This window comes from Ranitomeya imitator, chromosome 2 (assembly GCF_032444005.1).
Source record: "Ranitomeya imitator isolate aRanImi1 chromosome 2, aRanImi1.pri, whole genome shotgun sequence".
Classification (NCBI taxonomy): Eukaryota; Metazoa; Chordata; class Amphibia; order Anura; family Dendrobatidae; genus Ranitomeya; species Ranitomeya imitator.
In genome coordinates, this window is record NC_091283.1 from 551,573,906 (window position 1) to 551,596,355 (window position 22,450).

At 45.3% G+C, this 22,450-nt stretch overlaps 1 protein-coding gene across 1 annotated transcript in view; it reads right to left on the reverse strand.

Annotated features, from left to right (window-relative positions):
• EIF2S2 (eukaryotic translation initiation factor 2 subunit beta) overlaps window positions 1-22,450 on the reverse strand; it is a 35,197-nt gene that overhangs the window by 2,737 nt on the left and 10,010 nt on the right. The window contains exons 4-8 of the mRNA XM_069751961.1: window positions 18,366-18,501; window positions 18,187-18,287; window positions 11,510-11,658; window positions 11,357-11,413; window positions 3,376-3,461 (exon numbers count right to left, since the gene is read on the reverse strand). Coding sequence (XP_069608062.1) covers window positions 3,376-3,461; window positions 11,357-11,413; window positions 11,510-11,658; window positions 18,187-18,287; window positions 18,366-18,501 — 529 coding nt within the window. The remainder of the gene's footprint in view (window positions 1-3,375; window positions 3,462-11,356; window positions 11,414-11,509; window positions 11,659-18,186; window positions 18,288-18,365; window positions 18,502-22,450) is intronic.

Sequence of the window (22,450 nt, forward strand, 5' to 3'; positions counted from 1 at the left end):
GTTTGGGTTGTTTTGGGGTAAGGGTTGTGATTATCGTTAGGGTTGTGATTAGGATTATGGAATCGGGTTGGGATTAGGATTAGGGGCGTGTTGGGGTTAGGTTTGGAGTTAGAATTGGGGGGTTTCCACTTTTTAAGTCCATCAGGGGGTCTCCAAACACGACAGCCAATTTTGCGCTCAAAAAGTCAAATGGTGCTCCCTCTCTTCTGAGCTCTGCCGTGCGCCCAAACAGTGGTTTACCCCCACATATGGGGCATCAGAGTACTCGGGATAAATTGGACAACAACTTTTGGTGTCCAATTTCACCTGTTACCCTTGTGAAAATAAAAACTTTTTGGCTAAAATATCTTTTTTTGTGGAAAAAAAATATTTTTTATTTTCACGACTGCATTATAAACGTCTGTGAAGCACTTGGGCATTCAAAGTTCTCACCACACATCTAGATAAGTTCCTTGGGGGGGTCTAGTTTCCAAAATGGGGTCACTTGTGGGGGGTTTCTACTGTTTAGGTACATCAGGGGCTCTGCAAAATAACGCCCGCAGACCATTCTATTAAAGTCTGCATTCCAAAACGGCGCTCCTTCCCTTCCGAGCTTTGCCATGCGCCCAAACAGTGGTCCCCCCCCCCCACATATGGGGTATCAGCCTACTCAGCATAAATTGCACAATAAATTTTGGGGTTCAATTTCTCCTGTTACCCTTGTGAAAGTAAAAATTTGGGTGTGAAAAGATCGTTTTTGTGGAAAAAATAGGATTTTATTTTCATGGCTCTACATTATAAACTTCTGTGAAGCTGTTGGGGGTTCATAGTGCTCACCACACATCTAGATAAGCTCTTTGGGGGGTCTAGTTTCCAAAATGGGCACATCAGGAGCTCTGCAAATGCAACATGACGCCCGCAGACTATCACATCAAAGTCTGCATTCCAAGCGGTGCTCCTTCCCTTCCGAGCCCCGATGGGTGCCCAAACAGTGCCCCCCCCCCCCCACATATGGGGTATCAGCATACTCAGGATAAACTGGTCAACAGATTTTGGGGTCCAATGCCTTCCGATACCCTTGAGAAAATAAAAAATTGCAGGCTAAAAAAATCATTTTTGAGGGGGAAAAAAAAGGATTGTTTTATTTTCTACTTTATAAATTTTTGTGAAGCACTTGGGGGTTTAAAGTGCTCACCACACATCTAGATAAGTTCCTTAAGGGGTCTCGTTTCCAAAATGGGGTCACTCGTGGGGTGTTTCCACTGTTTAGGCACATCAGGGGCTCTCCAAACGCGATATAGCGTCCGATCTCAATTCCAGTCAATTCTACATTGAAAAAGTAAAATGGCGCTCCTCTTCCAAGCTCTGCGGTGCGCCCAAACAATGGTTTACCCCCCACATATGAGGTATCGACGTACTCAGGAGAAATTGCACAACAACTTTTGTGGTCTAATTTCTCCTGTTACCCTTGTGAAAATAAGAATTTGTGGGCGAAAAAATCATTTTTGTGTAAACAAATGCGATTTTTTATTTTCACGGCTCTACGTTATAAACTTCTGTGAAGCACCTGGGGGTTTAAAGTGCTCACCACACATCTAGATAAGTTCCTTAAGGGGTCTAGTTTCCAAAATGGTGTCACTTGTGGGGGGTTTCCACTGTTTAGGCACATCAGGGGCTCTCTAAACGCGACATGGCGTCCGATCTCAATTCCAGCCAATTCTGCATTGAAAAAGTAAAATGGCGCTCCATCTCTTCCAAGCTCTGCGGTGCGCCCAAACAGTGGTTTACCCCCACAATTGGGGTATCGGCGTATTCAGGAGAAATTGCACAATAACATTTATGGTTAAATTTCTGTTTTTACACTTGTGAAAATAAAAAAAAATGGTTCTGAAGTAAAATGTTTGCAAAAAAAAAGTTAAATGTTCATTTTTTCCTTCCACATTGTTTCAGTTCCTGTGAAGCACCTAAAGGGTTAATAAACTTTTGAATGTGGTTATGAGCACCTTGAGGGGTGTAGTTTTTATGATGCTGTCACTTTTGGGTATTTTCTGTCATGTACACCCCTCAAAGTGACTTTAAATATGAGATGGTCCCTAAAAAATGGTTTTGTAAATTTTGTTGTAAAAATGTGAAATCACTGGTCAACATTTAACCTTTATAACTTTTTAACAAAAAAAATTTTGTTTCCAAAATTGTGCTAATGTAAAGTAGTCATGTGGGAAATGTTATTTATTAACTATTTTGTGTGACATATCGCTCTGATTTAAGGGTACAAAAATACAAAGTTTGAAAATTGCAAAATTTTAATTTTTGCCATATTTCCATTTTTTTCATAAATAATAGCAAGTAATATCGAAGAAATGTTACCACTAACATGAGGTACAATATGTCACGAAAAAACAATCTCAGAATCAGCGGGATCCGTTAAAGCGTTCCAGAGTTATAACCTTATGAAGTGACAGTGGTCAGAATTGTAAAAATTGGCTCGGTCATTAAGTTCCAAATTGGCTCTGTCACTAAGGGGTTAAAGACCTGAGGGTCTAAAATGCGTCTGCTTATCATCTCCCCAAGCCGGGGATGTGAATACCATGCTGCAGTCTTATTTTTAATCTACTGTATATACTCAAGTATAAAATCGACCCGAGTACAAGCCCAGGCACCTAATTTTGACACGGAAAACTTATTGACTTGAGTATACTTGGGTATGCATTGTCCCCTCATCCCGATACTGGTATGCATGGTTCCTCATCTCTGTCCTTGTATGCATGGCTCCTATAAAAAAAAAATCCTACTACAGCAGCTCTTCCAGCCGAGCGATGTGTCCCCGCTCATTAAAGTAATGAATATTCATTCCATGCCTATGGGAGTGGAGAGGGGTGAATATTCATAACCTTAATGAGCGTGGGACACGTGATCGCTCAGCTGAAGACTGGCACCGGAAGGTGATGCAGTTATGGTTCGCAGGGAAGGTAAGCAGGATGTGTGCTGAAAGCCGGCAGCTGCGGCTGTAACTATGCGCGCTGTAAGAGAAATTAATATTCACTGCCATAGCAGTGAATATTCATTTCTCTTTAGCAGCTGGCACAGTTATAGCCGCCGACTCCTGCCCGCGACCCGTTGCTCCCTCTCCTCCCTCTGGGACAATGACTCGTGTATAAGCGGATGGGGCGTTTTAGTAAACAAAAAAAAAAATGTGCTGAAAAACTAGGCTTATATAAGAGTATATACGGTACCTAATAAATTTGCTAAATTTTTTCATTGGATTTCTGAAGCCAGATTTGCTTTTTTCGACTATCAATTTATTATATGTTGTAGGAGTCTGAAAATGTACACTGACTCCACAGCCCTGTAAATGGAAGCATTGACAACATTAATCAGTAAATAAATAGCACTTACTAATATATCTTCTCAACACATTTTCTATCTGTTTCTGCTGGAATCGACCCTTGATGACTAACTGGTTGTTACCATCTATAGAGCCACTGCAGAAAAGAGAAAAAAAAATTACAGCGTTAGAAAAAAAGTCAGCAGAAACTTGCCTGTGCTGGTCATCATCCCAGCCTTTTTAAAGAGTTTGAGCACCTCTTCCATTGTTTTTAACCAACTCCTAGTTACAGGATGTAAAATACTGACAAGTGACAGTGATCTTTATTCTGCCAATTGGAATCCAAGTAGCAGTATGAAATGACCAGAAATCATTAACTGTATGTTACCAAAACATTGAGCCATGGAAATATTGTTCTAGTTGCCAAAGGGGCCCTCTACAGTCCCTCCCAAATACAAGTCTTCGGCTCAGATTCATCATTGTACTTTTTATGTTGTTTACACCCAATTCATTATTCTATTTGTGCCTTTACCCAAGTCTATTTTATGTGCTCGCTTGCTTGTTTTTTTGTTTTCCTACTTAACCCCTTCATGACCTTGGGATTTTTCGTTTTTCCGTTTTCGTTTTTCACTCCCCTCCTTCCCAGAGCGATAACTTTTCTATTTTTCCGTCAATTTGGCCAGGTGAGGGCTTATTTTTTGCGGGACGAGTTGTACTTTTGAACGACATCATTGGTTTTAGCATGTCGTGTACTAGAAAACGGGAAAAAAATTCCAAGTGCGGTGAAATTGCAAAAAAAGTGCAATCCCACACTTGTTTTTTGTTTGTTTTTTTTGCTAGGTTCACTAAATGCTAAAACTGACCTGACTTTATGATTCTCCAGGTCAGTACGAGTTCATAGACACTTAACATGACTAGGTTATTTTTTATTTAAGTGGTGAAAAAAAATTCCAAACTTTGCTAAAAAAAAAAAAAAAAAATTGCGCCATTTTCCGATACCCGTAGCGTCTCCATTTTTCGTGATCTGGGGTCGGTTGAGGGCTTATTTTTTGCGTGCTGAGATAACGTTTTTAATGATAGCATTTCGGTGCAGATACGTTCTTTTGATCGCCCGTTATTGCATTTTAATGCAATGTCGCGGCGACCAAAAAAACGTAATTCTGGAGTTTTGAATTTTTTTCCCGCTACGCTGTTTAGCGATCAATGCTTTTTTTTATTTGATAGATCGGGCGATTCTGAGCGCGGCGATACCAAATATGCGTAGATTTTATATTTTTTTTATTGATTTATTTTGATTGGGGCGAAAGGGGGGTGATTTAAACTTTTATATTTTTTTTACATTTTTTTCAACTTTTTTTTTTTTTTACTTTTGCCATGCTGATCGCTGCTATGTAGCAGAAATCGAGGTGTGCTGTGAGCGCCGACCACAGGGTGGAGCTCACAGCCACCGGCGATCAGTAACCATAGAGGTCTCAAGGACCTCTATGGTTACAATGGAGACGCATCGCCGACCCCCGATCATGTGACGGGGGTCGGCGATGACGTCATTTCCGGCCGCCCGGCCGGATGCGGTAGTTAAATGCCGCTGTCTGCGTTTGACAGCGGCATTTAACTAGTTAATAGGTGAGGGCAGATCGCGAGTCTGCCCGCTCCTATTACGGGCACATGTCAGCTGTTCAAAACAGCTGACATGTCCCGGCTTTGGTGCGGGCTCACCGCGGAGCCCTGCATCAAAGCAGGGGATCTGACCTCGGACGTACTATCCCGTCCGAGGTCAGATAGGGGTTAATGGGTGAAGTTAAGCAATTCCAGATGCCTTCGGCTGATTCATCAAGAGTTTTGAAAAAGTCGTTAAATTTTGGCACAATTTCAGCCGACCCCGATATATTTTCGAGTATGCCAATATTCTGGTGCAAACTGGGACTAGAAAACAAAATTCCAAATTCTGACACTGACAAGTTCATGAATTATGTGCACTCTTTTGAAGAATTTGACACCAAAACTGGCAAATAACACAATACAAAAAAGTGACATAAAAAATGCAAATGATGAATTGGGGTTAGATTCTTTTCGCACAGTACTCAGCAAAGCTGTGTCCAATTTTCAAGATTTCAGGATTCCCTGTAGGAAACGTTGGGAGTTTTAAAGAGGTTTACCACTACTTCTAAATTAATAGCCTATCCTCAGGATAGAGCATCAATGACTGATCGGCTGGGGTCCAGCACTTGGCACTCACGCCGTTCAGCTGTTATTGGTGCCGGCGGCCGCAAATAGTTGCTTGGAGAGCTTGACAGTCTGCTTGTAGAGGTCGCTGCAGGGTACTACATATCCACCTCCTATTAAAGGGAACCTGTCACCCCATTTTTTCAGATTGAGATATGCAAACTCGGCTTTGGGAAAATGGCCGCCGCGATCTCTCCTGCGCACGCGCGGCATCCCGCGGCCATTTTCCTGAAGCCCCGTGCAGCAGAGCACTCCATCTGCGCACGCGCGGCCCCAGGAAGATGGCCGCCCCCACCGATGACAGGGGGTAATAGCGCAGATCGCGCGCTGCTTCTTCACGTGCGCGCAGTGGATTCGTCACTGCGACATGCGCACACCACTACGCCACCAACGGAAAGCTGGGGAAGAAAAGAGCGATGTCACCACGCCCACCTGACCAGACCAGCCTGATTGACAGGCGAAAACGGCGACTTTGGTAATGTATTTCGCAGCATAGGTGGGGAATCAGGGTACACTACATACACTATTGTAACGCACAGCGCAGGCCCTATTTAACAGTATTTATGTCTCAATCTGAAAAAACGGGGTGATAGGTTCCCTTTAAGTTCAATAGGAGGCGGATGTGCAGTAACAAGCCCTGTCCACTACAAATAGACGGCCAAACTAGGCAAGTTAATACTTCCAGCCGGCTAGATCGTGGGACCGAGCTATGAAGTCGGGAACCTTGGAATTTAGCCGTGAGGCCATCAGATCCACGTCCGGCGTTCCCCAACGACAGCAAATATGGTGGAAGATCTCCGGATGGAGAGACTACTCCCCGGAGTCGAGGCCTTGACGACTGAGGAAATCTGCCTCCCAATTGTCCACTCCCGGGATGTGAACCGCAGAAATCATTGAGCGGTTTTCCTCGGCCCAACGGAGATTGTAGCCTACCTCGTTCATGGCTGCCATGCTGCGGGTTCCCCCTTGTCTGTTGATGTATGCCACTGCAGTGGCATTGTCGGACTGAATCCTGATGAGACGACCCGCCAGGAAGGGATGGAATTGGAGAAGAGCTAACCTGATTGCCCGAATTTCTAAGATGTTGATTGGAAGGCGTGATTCCTGAAGTGACCAGCGGCCCTGAGCAGTGTGATGTAAGGACACCGCTCCCCAGCCTAGAAGACTGGCATCTGTTGTCACAACTAGCCAGTGTACTGGAAGAAAAGACTTCCCTTGATTAAGGGAGGACTTTAATGTCCACCACCTGAGAGACTGACTGACTCGCTGGGAAAGGAAGAACCGACGGTCGAGGGAGAACGGTTTCCTGTCCCAAACAGCCAGGAGGGCATGCTGTAAGGGACGGAGGTGTAATTGGGCAAATGGAATGGCCTCCAAGGCTGCTACTATCCTGCCGAGGACTCTCATACTGAAGCGCAGAGAGTGAGTGTGAGGTTAAGAGAGCTTCTGAGCTTCCCGCTGTAAGACTGAGATCTTTTCCGGGGGAAGAAGCACCAACCCCTGGGACGAGCCCAGTATCATTCCTAGAAAGGAAATTCGCTGAGCCGGTACTGGGAAGGATTTTTTGAAGTTTATCTTCCAACCCAGGCGAGAAAGAGAATCTATTGTGATGTTCACGGCCTCCTTGCAGGCGCGGAAAGAGGGGCCTTTGATGAGGATATCGTCTAGATACTGTAGCCACACCACGCCTCGGGTGTGAAGGATGGCCACGGTGGCTGCCATGACCTTGGTAAATACCCTGGGAGCAGTGGCGAGGCTGAAAGGCAAAGCAACGAATTGGAAGTATTGTTCGTGAACTACGAAGTGAAGGAACCTCTGGTGAGAAGGGAAACTAGGTAACGGACCCATTCGTCGTGAACGACAGAGAGCCACGCGTCGGAGAAGGAAAGCAGGCGGCCGCCTACTTGGAGGGTGTCCTCCGGATACCACCGGGAGTCATTGTGTGGGAGATCTGCCCGGTCTGGACCCCCTAGATCCTGACTGCCTAGGTCTGACTCTCCATGAATGGGAAGGTTTGTAAGAGGTCTGGGGACCTCTACCCCTACGTTGTGCCCGGCCGGGTCCAGAAGATGTGGAAGTAGAGGGTCAATTTGAGTTGGGACGGGGAGGAAAAAAAAAATAAAAAAAATAAAAATTCAGGACCAAGGCTGCTGTTGCTGGTTCCGAAAGAGTTTCTGTTGTGGGAAAAATTTACTCTTTCCTCCAGTGGCGTCGGAAATTAATTGATCGAGTTTTTTGCCAAAAAGGTGACCGCTCTGATATAGTAAAGAAGTCAATAACTTTTTGGAAGCAGAATCCGCACGCCAGTCCCTGAGCCATAAGGACCTCCGAATGGTGATGGCGTTTGCTGCTGCTTGAGAAGCACAGTCAGCGGCATCCAGAGACGCGGTCACTAGAAAATCCCCAGCTCTGGCTATCTGAGTAGCAAGGTCTGCTTCCTTGGGTGGTTTGAGATTGGTATCCAGAACAGCTGAAGACAAGACCTCAGCCCAAAGGGTCATAGCCTTAACCACCCACAGCAGCAAAAGATGGAAAGAGTGCGGCTGCTGAGGCTTCAAAAGCTGAACAAGCCATATTGTCGATCTGACGATCGGTGGGGTCTTTGAATCGAGGCGCCCTCCGAAGAGGATAAAATAGATTTAGTAGCTAGGCGCGATACTGGAGGATCTACCAGAGGAGACTGTGACCAATCTTTTCTTAGATCAGGAGCAAAGGGATATTTTGACTCCATGGGCTTTTGCCCTGTGAAGCGTTTATCTGGACGGATCCTATGAGATTCAACGATTTCCTTAAATTCGGGATGATTGGCGAACACTCTGTGAGCCCGCTTGGTCCTCCTAAAGGACACAGCATGATCCGTTTTAGATAAAAGGTTCCTCATCTAGCTTCAGGGTCTTGTTTACTGACTCAATGAGAGAGTCGAGAGTCTCCTGATCGTGTTGAAATTCCTGATCTAGGGACGTTTCAGAATCATCCTCAGCCAGGTTCTCTACTAGCCCCAAGGGAGGGGGAGCGAGAAATGGAACTCTCAGAACCCGATTCCCGGTGATGGACTGGGGACAAGGCATGAGTCCTTTTCCTGGAAGAGTGAGAGCTCCTTGGTAAGGTACGACCCCTAGTGTACAAGAGGTTCTGATCATCGGAAGCGTTATCCGTAAAGGTGCCCTGATTAGAGGAAGGGTCTCGGAAAGAGTCTAATGCTTTGGCCAGGGATGCCATAGACCGGATAAGGGAGGTAGCCCACTCAGGGTGACCAGGCTCACTGGTATCAGTAACAGGTGGTTCCTGAGGAGCCACCGGTTCACAAGCTGTGCTTAACGCAGTATTGTGACCCCGGGAATTGATACCTTACAAGCGGTACAAGCAGCAAAAAACACAGTGTGGGTTTTCCCAGACATTTTGTTATGCTTTGATTGAGACAGTGTAGCCTTGAGGAGAGCGCTTACTGGCAGGGGAAGGGTTAAGCTATGTTTCTGCAGCTTACCCAGGTCCTGTGTCTTGAGTCCCCAGGGGAGGTCTGCAATGTGTCCACAGAAATCACTAATCCCTGAAGCTGTGATTCAAAACGCTGGAGAAGCGCTGCAGCATCAGCCGTGTGGATGTTCAAAGATGGCCGCCGAGATCAGGAACAGAAGGCGCTTCTCACAGAACAAGAAGCACCAGAGAGTGGGCGGCGGTAACCACCGGTGGGCGGAGCCAACGTTCTGGCCTGGACGAGAGAGAAGCCGGGGGCTAAATTTTAAGCTTGCGGTTGTGGCCTGCAGCGCCGCAGCCGCTATTTGTGGGGACAGACATGACCCACGCACCTGGGCTTTAAGGTATATGCGGACCTCCCTTATCCCAGGACCCCCCAGCGCCTCGGCCCCGCAGGTGTACTCACGGTAAATGCGGTTGGCCGGTGCTCAATCCACCGTCGCCATAGTCAGGGAGGGGGTGGAGAGATTCTGCCGCCTTCCATCATCCGCTGTAACAGTGGTGATGCAGTGGGGGGGCTGCACAGACGCCATAAACATCATGTCCGGCTATGCACCTGGCTCCAGGAGAGGTAAATGGAGGGCTACACCATGTGGTCGCCTGCTATAGAGGGGGGAGATAGGAACGCGAAGGAACCGTCGCCCGTAAGGTGAGCTCAGGGCTGGCATCCAATGGTGCAGGAAAGGGTACAGGGAGGGACGCTCCGCGTTCTCGCCTGTTGATGGTTCGGGGAGATCGGAACCTAGAAAGGATCCGTCGCCACCATTCGCTCCGTTAAGGGAAAAACAGAATAAAAATAAAAACGGTGAAAGCAGACCCAAGTGCCTCCTACACACACTAAGCAAGAACGGTTTCACTTGGAGCGAGCAGGAGGGTGTATACTGCAGGGGAGGAGCTATTCTTTGTGTGTTAACTTAGTGTCCTAGTGGCAGCAGCATAACACCCACGGTCCTGTGTCCCCCAATGAGGCGTAGGAGAAAATAAGTATTTGATACACTGCCTAATTTTGCAAGTTTTCCCACCTACAAAGAATAGTGAGGTCTGTAATTTTTATCGTAGATACACAAACTGTGATAGATGGAATCTTAAAAAAAAAAAAAAAAAAATTATAATATATATATATATATATATATATATATATATATATATATATCTATCCAGAAAAATCACAATTTATAATTTTTACATAATTTTTTTGCAATAGAAAGACAGAACTTAATATTTAGTACAGAAACCTTTGTTTGCAATTAAGAGGTCAACGGTTTTCTGTAGTTCTTGACCAAGTTTGCACACACTGCAGCAGGTATTTTCTCTCACTCCTCCATACAGATCTTCTCCAGAACTTTCAGGTTTTGGGGCTGGGCAACATTGAGTTTCAGCTCCCTCCAAACATTTTCCATTGTGTTTAGGTCTGTAGACTGGTTAAGCCACTCCAGGACCTTAAAATGCTTCTTACGGAGCCACTCCTTAGTTGCCCTGGGTGTGTGTTTCAGGTCATTGCCATGCCAAAAGACCCAGCCACGACCCATCTTCAATGCTCTTAATAAGGGAAGGAGGTTGTTGGCCAAAATCTTGCGATACATGACCCCATCTATCCTCCCTTCAATATGGTGCTTTCTGTCCTATTTGCAGAAAAACATCTCCAAAGTAAGAAGCTTTCCCAACCATGCTTCATGGTTGGGACGATGTTCTTGGGGTTGTACTCATTCTTTTTATTCTTCCTCTGGATCATCGAGATGGTCATTGGAAAACTTCAAATAGGCCTGACCATGTGCTGGAGTGAGCAAGGGGACCTTGCGTGTGTTACTAATGGTAATGTTTGAGACTGTGGTCCTAGCTCTCTTTAGGTAATTAACCAGGTTCTCCTATGTTGTTTTGGGCTGATTCCTTACCTTCCTCAATCACCCATAACCCACGAGACGAGATTTAGCATGCAGGAAGATTGACAGTCATCTTGTGTTTCTTCCATTTTCTAATAATTGTGCCAACAGTTGTTGCCGTCTCTCAAGCTGCTTGCCTATCGCCCCGTAGCCCATCCCAGCTTTGTGCAGGTCTACAATTTTGTCCCTGGTGCCCTTAGACAGCTGTTTGGACATGGGGAGAGGTTGGAGTGTGACCGAGTGTGCGGACAGGTGTCTTTTATACAGGTAATGTGTTCAAACAGGTGCAATTAATACAGGTAATGAGTGCAGAGTAGGAGGGCATCTTAAAGAAAAGCTAACAGGTCTGGGAGAGCCAGAATTCTTGCTGGTTGGTAGGTGATCAAATACTTATTTCATGCAATAAATTTCAATTTAACTATTTAAAAAATCATACAATGATATTTTTTGGGGTTTTATTTTTTGTCTTACATACCTGGTACCCAATTCAGCTAATAGGAAAGCCAGTAAATGTTTCGGCTGACGATGCAATCTGAAAACAGTCAAACATATGTAGAATTAATAATGCTACTGAAAATGAGACTGCAAATAATGCAATATATGGAATACATAAAAATTAAGCACTTACAGTTTGCAAATATCTGTGAAGTTCACAAATGAAGTTTTCTTTGTGCCTACTCGGACTACTTGGGGAGGCTTCATGACAAATTTTCTTTTTTCTCCGGCTACCATGTCTGGATTTTTCTCCCGCATTATGTTAAAAACTCTGTTAAGAAGCTGAAAGAAATAGAATTGGTAATCAGTGAACATGCTGTCATCATCAGAATATAAAATATGTACCGTATATACTCGAGTATAAGCCGACCCGAGTATAAGCCGACCCCCCTAATTTTGCCACAAAAAACTGGGAAAACTTATTGACTCGAGTATAAGCCTAGGGTGGAAATGTAGCATTTACCGGTGAATTTCAAAAATAAAAATAGATCATTATTTCCCCATAGCTGTGCCATATAGTGCTCTGCACCGTTCATATTGCCCCATAGATGCTGCACAGATGCCCCATATAGTGCTGTGTGCCGTTCATACTGCCCCATAGATGCTGCACAGATGCCCCATATAGTGCTGTGTGCCGTTCATACTGCCCCATAGATGCTGCACAGATGCCCCATATAGTGCTGTGTGCCGTTCATACTGCCCCCATAGATGCTGCACAGATGCCCCATATAGTGCTGTGTGCCGTTCATACTGCCCCCATATAGTGCTGTGTGCCGTTCATACTGCCCCCATATAGTGCTGTGTGCCGTTCATACTGCCCCCATAGATGCTGCACAGATGCCTCATATAGTGCTGTGTGCCGTTCATACTGCCCCCATAGATGCTGCACAGATGCCTCATATAGTGCTGTGTGCCGTTCATACTGCCCCCATATAGTGCTGTGTGCCGTTCATACTGCCCCCATATAGTGCTGTGTGCCGTTCATACTGCCCCCATATAGTGCTGTGTGCCGTTCATACTGCCCCCATATAGTGCTGTGTGCCGTTCATACTGCCCCCATATAGTGCTGTGTGCCGTTCATACTGCCCCCATATAGTGCTGTGTGCCGTTCATACTGCCCCCATATAGTGCTGTGTGCCGTTCATACTGCCCCCATATAGTGCTGAGTGCCGTTCATACTGCCCCCATATAGTGCTGTGTGCCGTTCATACTGCCCCCATATAGTGCTGTGTGCCGTTCATACTGCCCCCATATAGTGCTGTGTGCCGTTCATACTGCCCCCATATAGTGCTGTGTGCCGTTCATACTGCCCCCATATAGTGCTGTGTGCCGTTCATACTGCCCCCATAGATGCTGCACATAAATCTGTGCTGCCGCTGCTGCAATAAAAAAAAAAACCACATACTCACCTCCCTTGATTGCAGCTCCCAGCGTCCGGTCCCGGCGCCTCCATCTTCCCGGCGTCTCTGCTCTGACTGATCAGGCAGAGGGCGCCGCGCACACTATATGCGTCATCGCGCCCTCTGCCTGAACAGTCAGAGCGCAGACGCCGGGAAGATGGAGGCGCCGGGAAGATGGAGCGACGCCCGGCGGCTGGAACGCGGACAGGTGAATATAACATACTCACCTAGTCCTGGCGATCCTCGCGCTGTCCCTGCCTTCCTCCCCGTCTTCTGTGCTGCAGCATCTTCCTGTCAGCGGTCACCGGCACCGCTGATTAGAGAAATGAATAGGCGGCTCCGCCCCTATGGGAGGTGGAGCCGCTTATTCATATCTCTAATGAGCGGTCCCACGTGACCGCTGAAGAGGGGAAGACGCTGCAGCACAGAAGACGGGGAGGAAGGCAGGGACAGCGCGAGGATCGCTGGGACTAGGTAAGTATGCCTCAGCGCCCTCTCCCCCTCACCCGCCGACCCCACCACTACCGTGACTCGAGTATAAGCCGAGGGGGGCACTTTCAGCCCGAAAATCTCGGCTTATACTCGAGTATATACGGTATGTTTCCAGACACTGTATGTTACAACCCAGTACTATAGCTTTGGCCCTGTATCTACAGGACTTTACCAGTCCTTACATTGTGATTTTCACATGCAGCATGCCCCTGGCTTGGACCCTCTAAACTACGTCTTCTCCGGGTCTTAGCTGTGTTTTATTAATTTGCTGTGTGGATACCGTCTATTGAACATCTTGTTCATCAATAGAACTAAATGGAATCTGTCTCTAGGTTCACAGTATCCGATCTGAGGGCAGCATAATTTAGAGACAGAGATCCTGATTCCAGGGTTTGTGTCATTTATGGAGTTCTTTGCTGTAGTTTTGATAAAAATAACTTTTTTATTTGCTGTAGCTGTGCTAGTCCTCTCAATGAGTAGCTTTGTCTAACTCTGCCCCTGCCAAGCTTTCGACCAAGGCACAGTGTAGGCAGAGACTGTCAATTAACGGCAGGGACTGGTTATAGTAAGATCTCATGAATACAAGGTATATAGCGTGACTTTATCAAGGAGTAAACAGCCATTTCATCAAAACTACAGTAAGAAGCCCATTAGGTGACCAGGCAATGTTACCCACTATTTTAGCATGAACCTAGCTTTACAGAAACATTTAAAATGGATTTTCCCACGAACGATAGTTCATTTTAATCTATAGATCTTGGAATAATAATAAGTTCCACAATTGGATGTGTTTAAATAAAATGTTCCTGGGCTGAGATCTTAATATACAGTGGGGCAAAAAAGTATTTAGTCAGTCAGCAATAGTGCAAGTTCCACCACTTAAAAAGATGAGAGGCGTCTGTAATTTACATCATAGGTAGACCTCAACTATGGGAGACAAACTGAGAAAAAAAATCCAGAAAATCACATTGTCTGTTTTTTTTATCATTTTTTTGCATATTATGGTGGAAAATAAGTATTTGTTCAGAAACAAACAATCAAGATTTCTGGCTCTCACAGACCTGTAACTTCTTCTTTAAGAGTCTCCTCTTTCCTCCACTCATTACCTGTAGTAATGGCACCTGTTTAAACTTGTTATCAGTATAAAAAGACACCTGTGCACACCCTCAAACAGTCTGACTCCAAACTCCACTATGGTGAAGACCAAAGAGCTGTCAAAGGACACCAGAAACAAAATTGTAGCCCTGCACCAGGCTGGGAAGACTGAATCTGCAATAGCCAACCAGCTTGGAGTGAAGAAATCAACAGTGGGAGCAATAATTAGAAAATGGAAGACATACAAGACCACTGATAATCTCCCTCGATCTGGGGCTCCACGCAAAATCCCACCCCGTGGGGTCAGAATGATCACAAGAACGGTGAGCAAAAATCCCAGAACCACGCGGGGGAACCTAGTGAATGAACTGCAGAGAGCTGGGACCAATGTAACAAGGCCTACCATAAGTAACACACTACGCCGCCATGGACTCAGATCCTGCAGTGCCAGACATGTCCCAATGCTTAAGCCAGTACATGTCCGGGCCCGTCTGAAGTTTGCTAGAGAGCATTTGGATGATCCAGAGGAGTTTTGGGAGAATGTCCTATGGTCTGATGAAACCAAACTGGAACTGTTTGGTAGAAACACAACTTGTCGTGTTTGGAGGAAAAAGAATACTGAGTTGCATCCATCAAACACCATACCTACTGTAAAGCATGGTGGTGGAAACATCATGCTCTGGGGCTGTTTCTCTGCAAAGGGGCCAGGACGACTGATCCGGGTACATGAAAGAATGAATGGGCCATGTATCGTGAGATTTTGAGTGCAAACCTCCTTCCATCAGCAAGGGCATTGAAGATTAAACGTGGCTGGGTCTTTCAACATGACAATGATCCAAAGCACACCGCCAGGGCAACGAAGGAGTGGCTTCGTAAGAAGCATTTCAAGGTCCTGGAGTGGCCTAGCCAGTCTCCAGATCTCAACCCTATAGAAAACCTTTGGAGGGAGTTGAAAGTCCGTGTTGCCAAGCGAAAAGCCAAAAACATCACTGCTCTAGAGGAGATCTGCATGGAAGAATGGGCCAACATACCAACAACAGTGTGTGGCAACCTTGTGAAGACTTACAGAAAACGTTTGACCTCTGTCATTGCCAACAAAGGATATATTACAAAGTATTGAGATGAAATTTTGTTTCTGACCAAATACTTATTTTCCACCATAATATGCAAAAAAAATGATAAAAAAAACAGACAATGTGATTTTCTGGATTTTTTTTCCTCAGTTTGTCTCCCATAGTTGAGGTCTACCTATGATGTAAATTACAGACGCCTCTCATCTTTTTAAGTGGTGGAACTTGCACTATTGCTGACTGACTAAATACTTTTTTGCCCCACTGTATACTTACCTTGTAATGTCTTCACATCCTGTTCCATGCAGATGTGTCAGGATCCCAGAATTCCAAGCAGCGGAAGTTCACCGACCGCCATATTGGGACACCCAAATGATGGGTGTCTTAATATGGAAACTGCTGGTGGTACCAGCCTCTTGCGCAGTACCACCAGCGGAACACCGTCGCACCACACACGCACACGGTATAAGCCATATGCACCACACACACATCGTATACACCACACACACCGCATACGCCGTATGCACCACACACACTGTATGTGCAATAAGCACCACACATACACACACTGTATATGCAATAAGCACCACACACACTGTATACGCTGTACGCAGCCTCAGAGGAACCCGGTCACATTGAAGGGGTTTTCCCATGAACGAAAGTTCATTTTAAAAATTGTCTGTCTGACCGTGTACGGAGCATACCACATCTCCTGGGCAGGGGAGGAAGCAAAAGACAATACTGACATTACAGAAGGGGATCACAGAGGATTCATTTTGTGAGTTAAAATATTTCACTGTTTTTAAACAATTTTACCTCACAAAATGTATCCTCTGATGAATCTGTGCTGCACTTTATGGGCATGCTCAGTAGTGACCAGTGCTGTGGAGTTGTAGTGGAGATGAATCTGTGCTGCACTTTATGGACATGCTCAGTAGTGACCAGTGCTGTGGAGTCGTAGTGGAGATGAATCTGTGCTGCACTTTTTGGACATGCTCAGTAGTGACCAGTGTTGTGGGGTCGGAGTTGAAATCTGAGTCAGGACTCAGGAAAATTGAGGATTCTACAGCCCTGTGTATGGCCCAAACTTATGTGCTGGTAAGTCACTCTTCTGGCTTTTAACTCCATTCTGGAAGCTTCCAGAAATATTTACATACATGTATTAACTCTTAAAGGGAACCTGTCACCCCATTTTTTGAGATTGAGCTATAAATACTGTTAAATAGGGCCTGCGCTGTGTGTTCCTATAGTGTATGTAGTGTACCCCGATTCCCCACCTATGCTGAGAAATAACTTACCAAAGTCGCCGTTTTCGCCTGTCAATCAGGCTGGTCAGGTCGGGAGGGCGTGGTGACATCGCTGGTTCTTCCTCAGCTTTACGTTGGTGGCGTAGTGGTGAACAAGCAGCGCGCGATCTGCGCTGTCATCCCTTTCGTCGGTGGGGGCGGCCATCTTCCTGTGGCCGCGCGTGCGCAGATCGAGTGCTCTGCTGCACGGGGCTTCAGGAAAATGGCCGCGGGATGCCGCGTGTGCGCATTAGAGATCGCGGCGGCCATTTTCCCAAAGCCGAGATGCAAACTCGGCTTTGGGAAAATGGCCGCCGCGATCTCTAATGCGCACGCGCGGCATCCCGCGGCCATTTTCCTGAAGCCCCGTGCAGCAGAGCACTCGATCTGCGCACGCGCGGCCCCAGGAAGATGGCCGCCCCCACCGACGAAAGGGATGACAGCGCAGATCGCGCGCTGCTTGTTCACCACTACGCCACCAACGTAAAGCTGAGGAAGAACCAGCGATGTCACCACGCCCTCCCGACCTGACCAGCCTGATTGACAGGCGAAAACGGCGACTTTGGTAAGTTATTTCTCAGCATAGGTGGGGAATCAGGGTACACTACATACACTATAGGAACACACAGCGCAGGCCCTATTTAACAGTATTTATAGCTCAATCTCAAAAAACGGGGTGACAGGTTCCCTTTAAAGGACGCAGCCAATTTTCAATTTTAGGTTTGCATTATTTACTTCTTCTAAGAGCCATAACGGTTTTATTTTTCTATAAGGAGGAGGGCTTGTTTTTCGCAAAACAAGCTTTAATTTTGAATAGTATCAATTACTTTACACTGTACCAAAAAGCGAGAATAAAAATTCTGAGTAAGATGAAATGGTGAGAAAAATACAATTTTGCCATTGTTTTGGGGGCTTTGTATTTACGCTATTTGTTGTACTCTAATAATTGCCTGGAAACATGATTCTCCAGGTCATTGATTATGGTGATTGCAAAGTTACAAATCATTTTTTATTTTTTTTATTTTAAAGAGATTAAGAAAAAAAAAAAAGTTTTCAGCTTGCGTCATCATTTTCCTAGACTTGTAACATTTTTGTTTCCATCAATTGGGCTGTGCAACGACCTGCTTTTTAGCATGACAAGCTGACAATTTTAAGGATAATTTGGAGTGCATACAACATTTACATAGTAATTCTGTCATGGCGTTTGCTTTCCTTCTACTTGCCACAGCTTTTATCATATGGATTTAATCATTTTTATACCTTGATAGACAGGACTTTTACAGACACAGCAATACCGCTCTCCAACCACAGGCGTCCCAACACTGACGAACTTATGTGTCATGTTACATTAAGGGGTTAAGAGCTGCTAATATTCTTCATACCCAAAAGTTTGCTGTACAAGATTTCTGCCGTGATTTTAGTGGTAACTTCGTCACTTTTATATCAGCCCAGTGATCTAGCACTCACCTCATCGTACGTGTAGTCCCTTTCAGTTCCAGCCCATGCCGGTCCATGCTGAGAACTAAAGGAAATGCCATAGTCTTTTTTATTGTCTTCCTCTTCGAAGGCTGTAATGTGTAACGCAATATTGTCATAACTTGCAGTCATATCACAAAATTTTTTTCAAATACCACCTTCACACGTACCTTCATCTTTTTCACTGGTGTCATCATGATCTGGGAATTTAACATTTTTCTTTTTTTTCTTCTTTGTTAACGGGAATTCAAAATCATCATCTTGGGACTCGGAGGCGTCCTGAGTATCAGACTCGATCTTCAGATTCTGTGAAGTAAACATTAGGAAAATTTGAATTTGAATGGGGCACTTAGCAAAAACCTGTTGATGGATTTCTTTATGTAATCCAAGGACAGCATGAGGTAGAGGCTGAAACACTGAGTGCAATGATGTGTCAGTTATAAGGCTGTGTGCTGTTTACATACAATGAAGGTTTTATCACTAGGACAGGATTGTGGTGACTAGCTGCCTCACACCAAGTCATCTGACTCTACTCCCTCCTGTGTTGAGCAGCTCACTGCCAATAGACAATGTACATAGAAAGCCTGACGTGGGTGAGGTTAAATTTCTCAGATCTACTACATTCTACATGTAAGAACTGTGTCACAACTGCTGCACCTAGTAAATTAAGTGATACATGGTGGGAATTAGGGTCTGTTTTCCTACTTATAGAGGAGGTAGCAAAAAACCTGGTGATAAGATTCCCTTTAAGACCAATCATAGGTCAAACACCATGGATAAGCTCCAAATTATTATTATTTATAAATGTATGACATTTATCAACTAGTGTAGTTGCAATCAACTCCTCCTAATCTATTCCATAGAAAGTCCAGTGTTTAAGGGAGTTATAAGCAGAGAAAGCCATCTGTCACAAGACCACAACTGATTAGACATCATAGGGGTATTCCCAAAATCACAATGTGGTGTTATAATGAGGACTAAGGAGCAAATTTCCTTGTGGAGATTGACGTGCCTAACATGCCAGTGTGAAGAGACAAATAGGCCATGTAATGCCCACCTGGGAAATTAAATATCCATATTGTCTCTTCAGAGAGGAAGAGGACTTGAACTCTTGTGCCAACTATTGCAAGCAGCAATAGCAAAAGAATATATCGACCCTTTAACTATCCTTGCCAGAGGAGCATTGAATGGCCTTAAAGTTTCTTTACACTGGAATGTCACTACACAAGAAGACACGTTGCCCCTTAGACACCAGTCACAAGCCTCCCTTTCATACAACCAAATCAGTTCCAATGCTTTACGCTTGATAGGGGAAACTCCCCGAAACAGATGTCTACAAGTTAAGACTCTGGTTTGGCTTTTGTACCAAGTCATACGGCAAGGCTCATTAAAGAGTCTATATCGAATGTAATAAGATTGTTACTTCTAACAGGTGGCACTAGAGTTCAAGTCCTCTTCCTCTCTCAAGAGGCAATTTGCATACTTATAATTTGGTAATAGAACTCATTTTTAACTCTGCCCCCTCCAATCCTTTCACACACCACCCTCCTAAGGATGCCCCACCTGGTTTATGCACCCTCCAGTTGTCATGGTATCTATCCTGCTGTAGTTGCAGTGCTCCTGGTAGATCATGCGCAGCGCAGCATAGTTCTGCCACCACTACTGACGGAGTGTAATTTAGGCTACTTTCACACATCAGGTTTTTTGTTTCAGGCTAAATCCGGCGAATGTTGGAAAAACTGGATCCTGCGCAGATTGTGAAAAACTGATGTGACGGATCCGTTTTTTTGACGGATCCGGCTAGCCTATCTGGATTATTGGATGAAAAAAAAAAATTGGAGCATGCTCAGTTTAAAAAACCGGATCAGGCCGCCGGATCCGCCATTTTCTGCATCCGGCACCTTCCGGCTCCCATAGGCTTCCATTCTAGCAAACAGCCGGCGCTTCAGGCTTTTTCGCTGGTGGTTCCAGTAGACATTTTTTCCAGACGCTGGAATAGAGTGTACGCCGGATCCGGCATCAAACCAGAAGGAACGCTGGGCCATCTGGCGCAATCCGGCGCTAATACAAGTCAATGGGGGAAAAACCGGATCCGGTTTTTATTTTTTTCCGGTTCCGTTTTTTTCTCCCGAGAGCCGGATTTAGCCTGAAACAAAAAGCCTGATGTGTGAAAGCAGCCTTACTTTTAGAATACAGTATATTTTTCTGTGTACTAAATGGTCCTGTACACAGCTCTGGCTGAAAGATTGCATCTTCAGCCATCTACATAGCTGTATGTGTGTTTTTACATCATCTATTAGCTGGTTTCCACCAGATCTCAACAGTCCTGCACTCAGCTTTGTCCACAAAACGGAGCTTGTAATAGAGGCAGCCTCTCACAAATGCCAGACAACGCCACTACGGGATCTACATGTGACTCACAGCACAGTACCTTATGAATGCCAACAGACACGTCATAGATATCCCTCGAAAAGGCTATATAGCCAAAATCTGCTCATCATGTGTTGGCTCAATTCACACATTCGTTTTTGGAATCACCTCATCCTATGTATTATTTCAAGTGCCGAAGGTTTTTCTGAGCAAGAGATTTACACCCACTAGTGCGATCCTTCACACTTATACAGTACTATAGGCAAAGCAGAGGTGACAAGCAGGGTTGAGCTGTGTTTGATGCCTGATGCAGACGGATTGATGCTAAAAAACTGCAAAGCTGCTGTGTTGATGCACAAAGCAGAATCATTTTCTACCATATGCATCAGAGGGGCATTTCACGCTACCGATTGGTCAGCAGCAGGCGTCAAACACCTCACACCATCTGGTCTCGGCTCTGTCGGCCTGCTTATTTTAAGCAAGCTCTGCAGCGGAGGCACAGTGAAGTGCAGGACAGTTGTGCCGTGCTGGAAGCTAGCTAACAGATCAATGCTGGAAAAACACATGTGCAGCTATGATAATGTCAAAGACGGACCAAGTCATTCAGACAGTTGTGTACAGGGGCATAGAGGGCACAGACAAAAACTGTATTCTAAAAGAAGATTACATTGATAATGTATCAAATATCAGTGGTGAAGGTTATTGGTGTGACCAAAGACTAATGGGTCACAGTATAAAACCTTTTAAAGGGAACCTCTCATTAGAAAAACGCTATTAACCTGCAAATATGGGGTTAATCTGCAGGTTAAACCTGCTTGGCGCCCGCAATAAACCGAACGCTGCTTATTCCCCAGCAGCATTCTGATAGCAGTCATGGGGGCGGCGCGGGTTAAGTTGCTATTCTGAGTATACAAGGCAGCAGCTGTAAAAGCGCCCCCTGGCCCTAATGCAGAGCTGCGGTCAGTCAGTGCACGAGAAACGGGTACAGCTGGCGCTCTGCATACTCAATAGTGACCGAACCCGTGGCAGCGCCTCCCCTGTGACTGAAACCTGGAAGCTGGTGGGGGGTAAATAAAGCTCATTTTCTCCCCGCAGTGTTCAGCTAAGTTAAGGCACCGGGCAGGGATGCACAAAGGAGCACATGGGAAAAAAAAAAACTAATACAAGAAAACTTTGTTAGACTTAGCCTATATTCTTTAAGTGCACATGTCCGCTGCACTATGAAAAATAATATCATTGTGGGAATAACCCTTAATTATTGTAGTGTCATTTGTTGGAAACCTCTTTAAAAGCAATTCGCTTACAAAGTTGTTCAGTTTCTTTGAATCAAACATTGCTTTCTGCATTTCAGTTTGCAATGATATTTTCTTCCAGTGACTATGGGGACATCTTGCCGAAGCTGGTGATCCATGAACAGCAGCTTATAGATTTGGCTCCCTGCAGCCAAGTGTACAAAGCGCAGACAAGGTGGCGTTTGCATGCTTGATAACATATGAAGAGGAGCGTGAGAAGTAGGACAGAATGGTGGCCTATACTTATTGTGTGTGTTTTTTGCCGTCAGTCACAATCCGTTGGATCAACGGATCCGTCGCTGATTGTGAGAAACTGATTCGACGGATTCTTTTTTCGATGGATCCGACTAGCGGATCTGGCTAATTGGATTGGAGCATGCTTAGTAAAAAAAAAAAAAAAAAAAACGGAATCCGTTGCTAGATTCAGTCACTATTCTAGCAAACGACGGACATCGACGGATCCATCGCTGTCCGTTTTTTTGAAGGACACAAAAAACGTTAGTATGTCAGTTATCTCCGGCCACCGGACAAACAATTTTTAACGGATCCGGCGAACGACGGATGAAACGTGAGGCCATCCGTCGCTAATACAA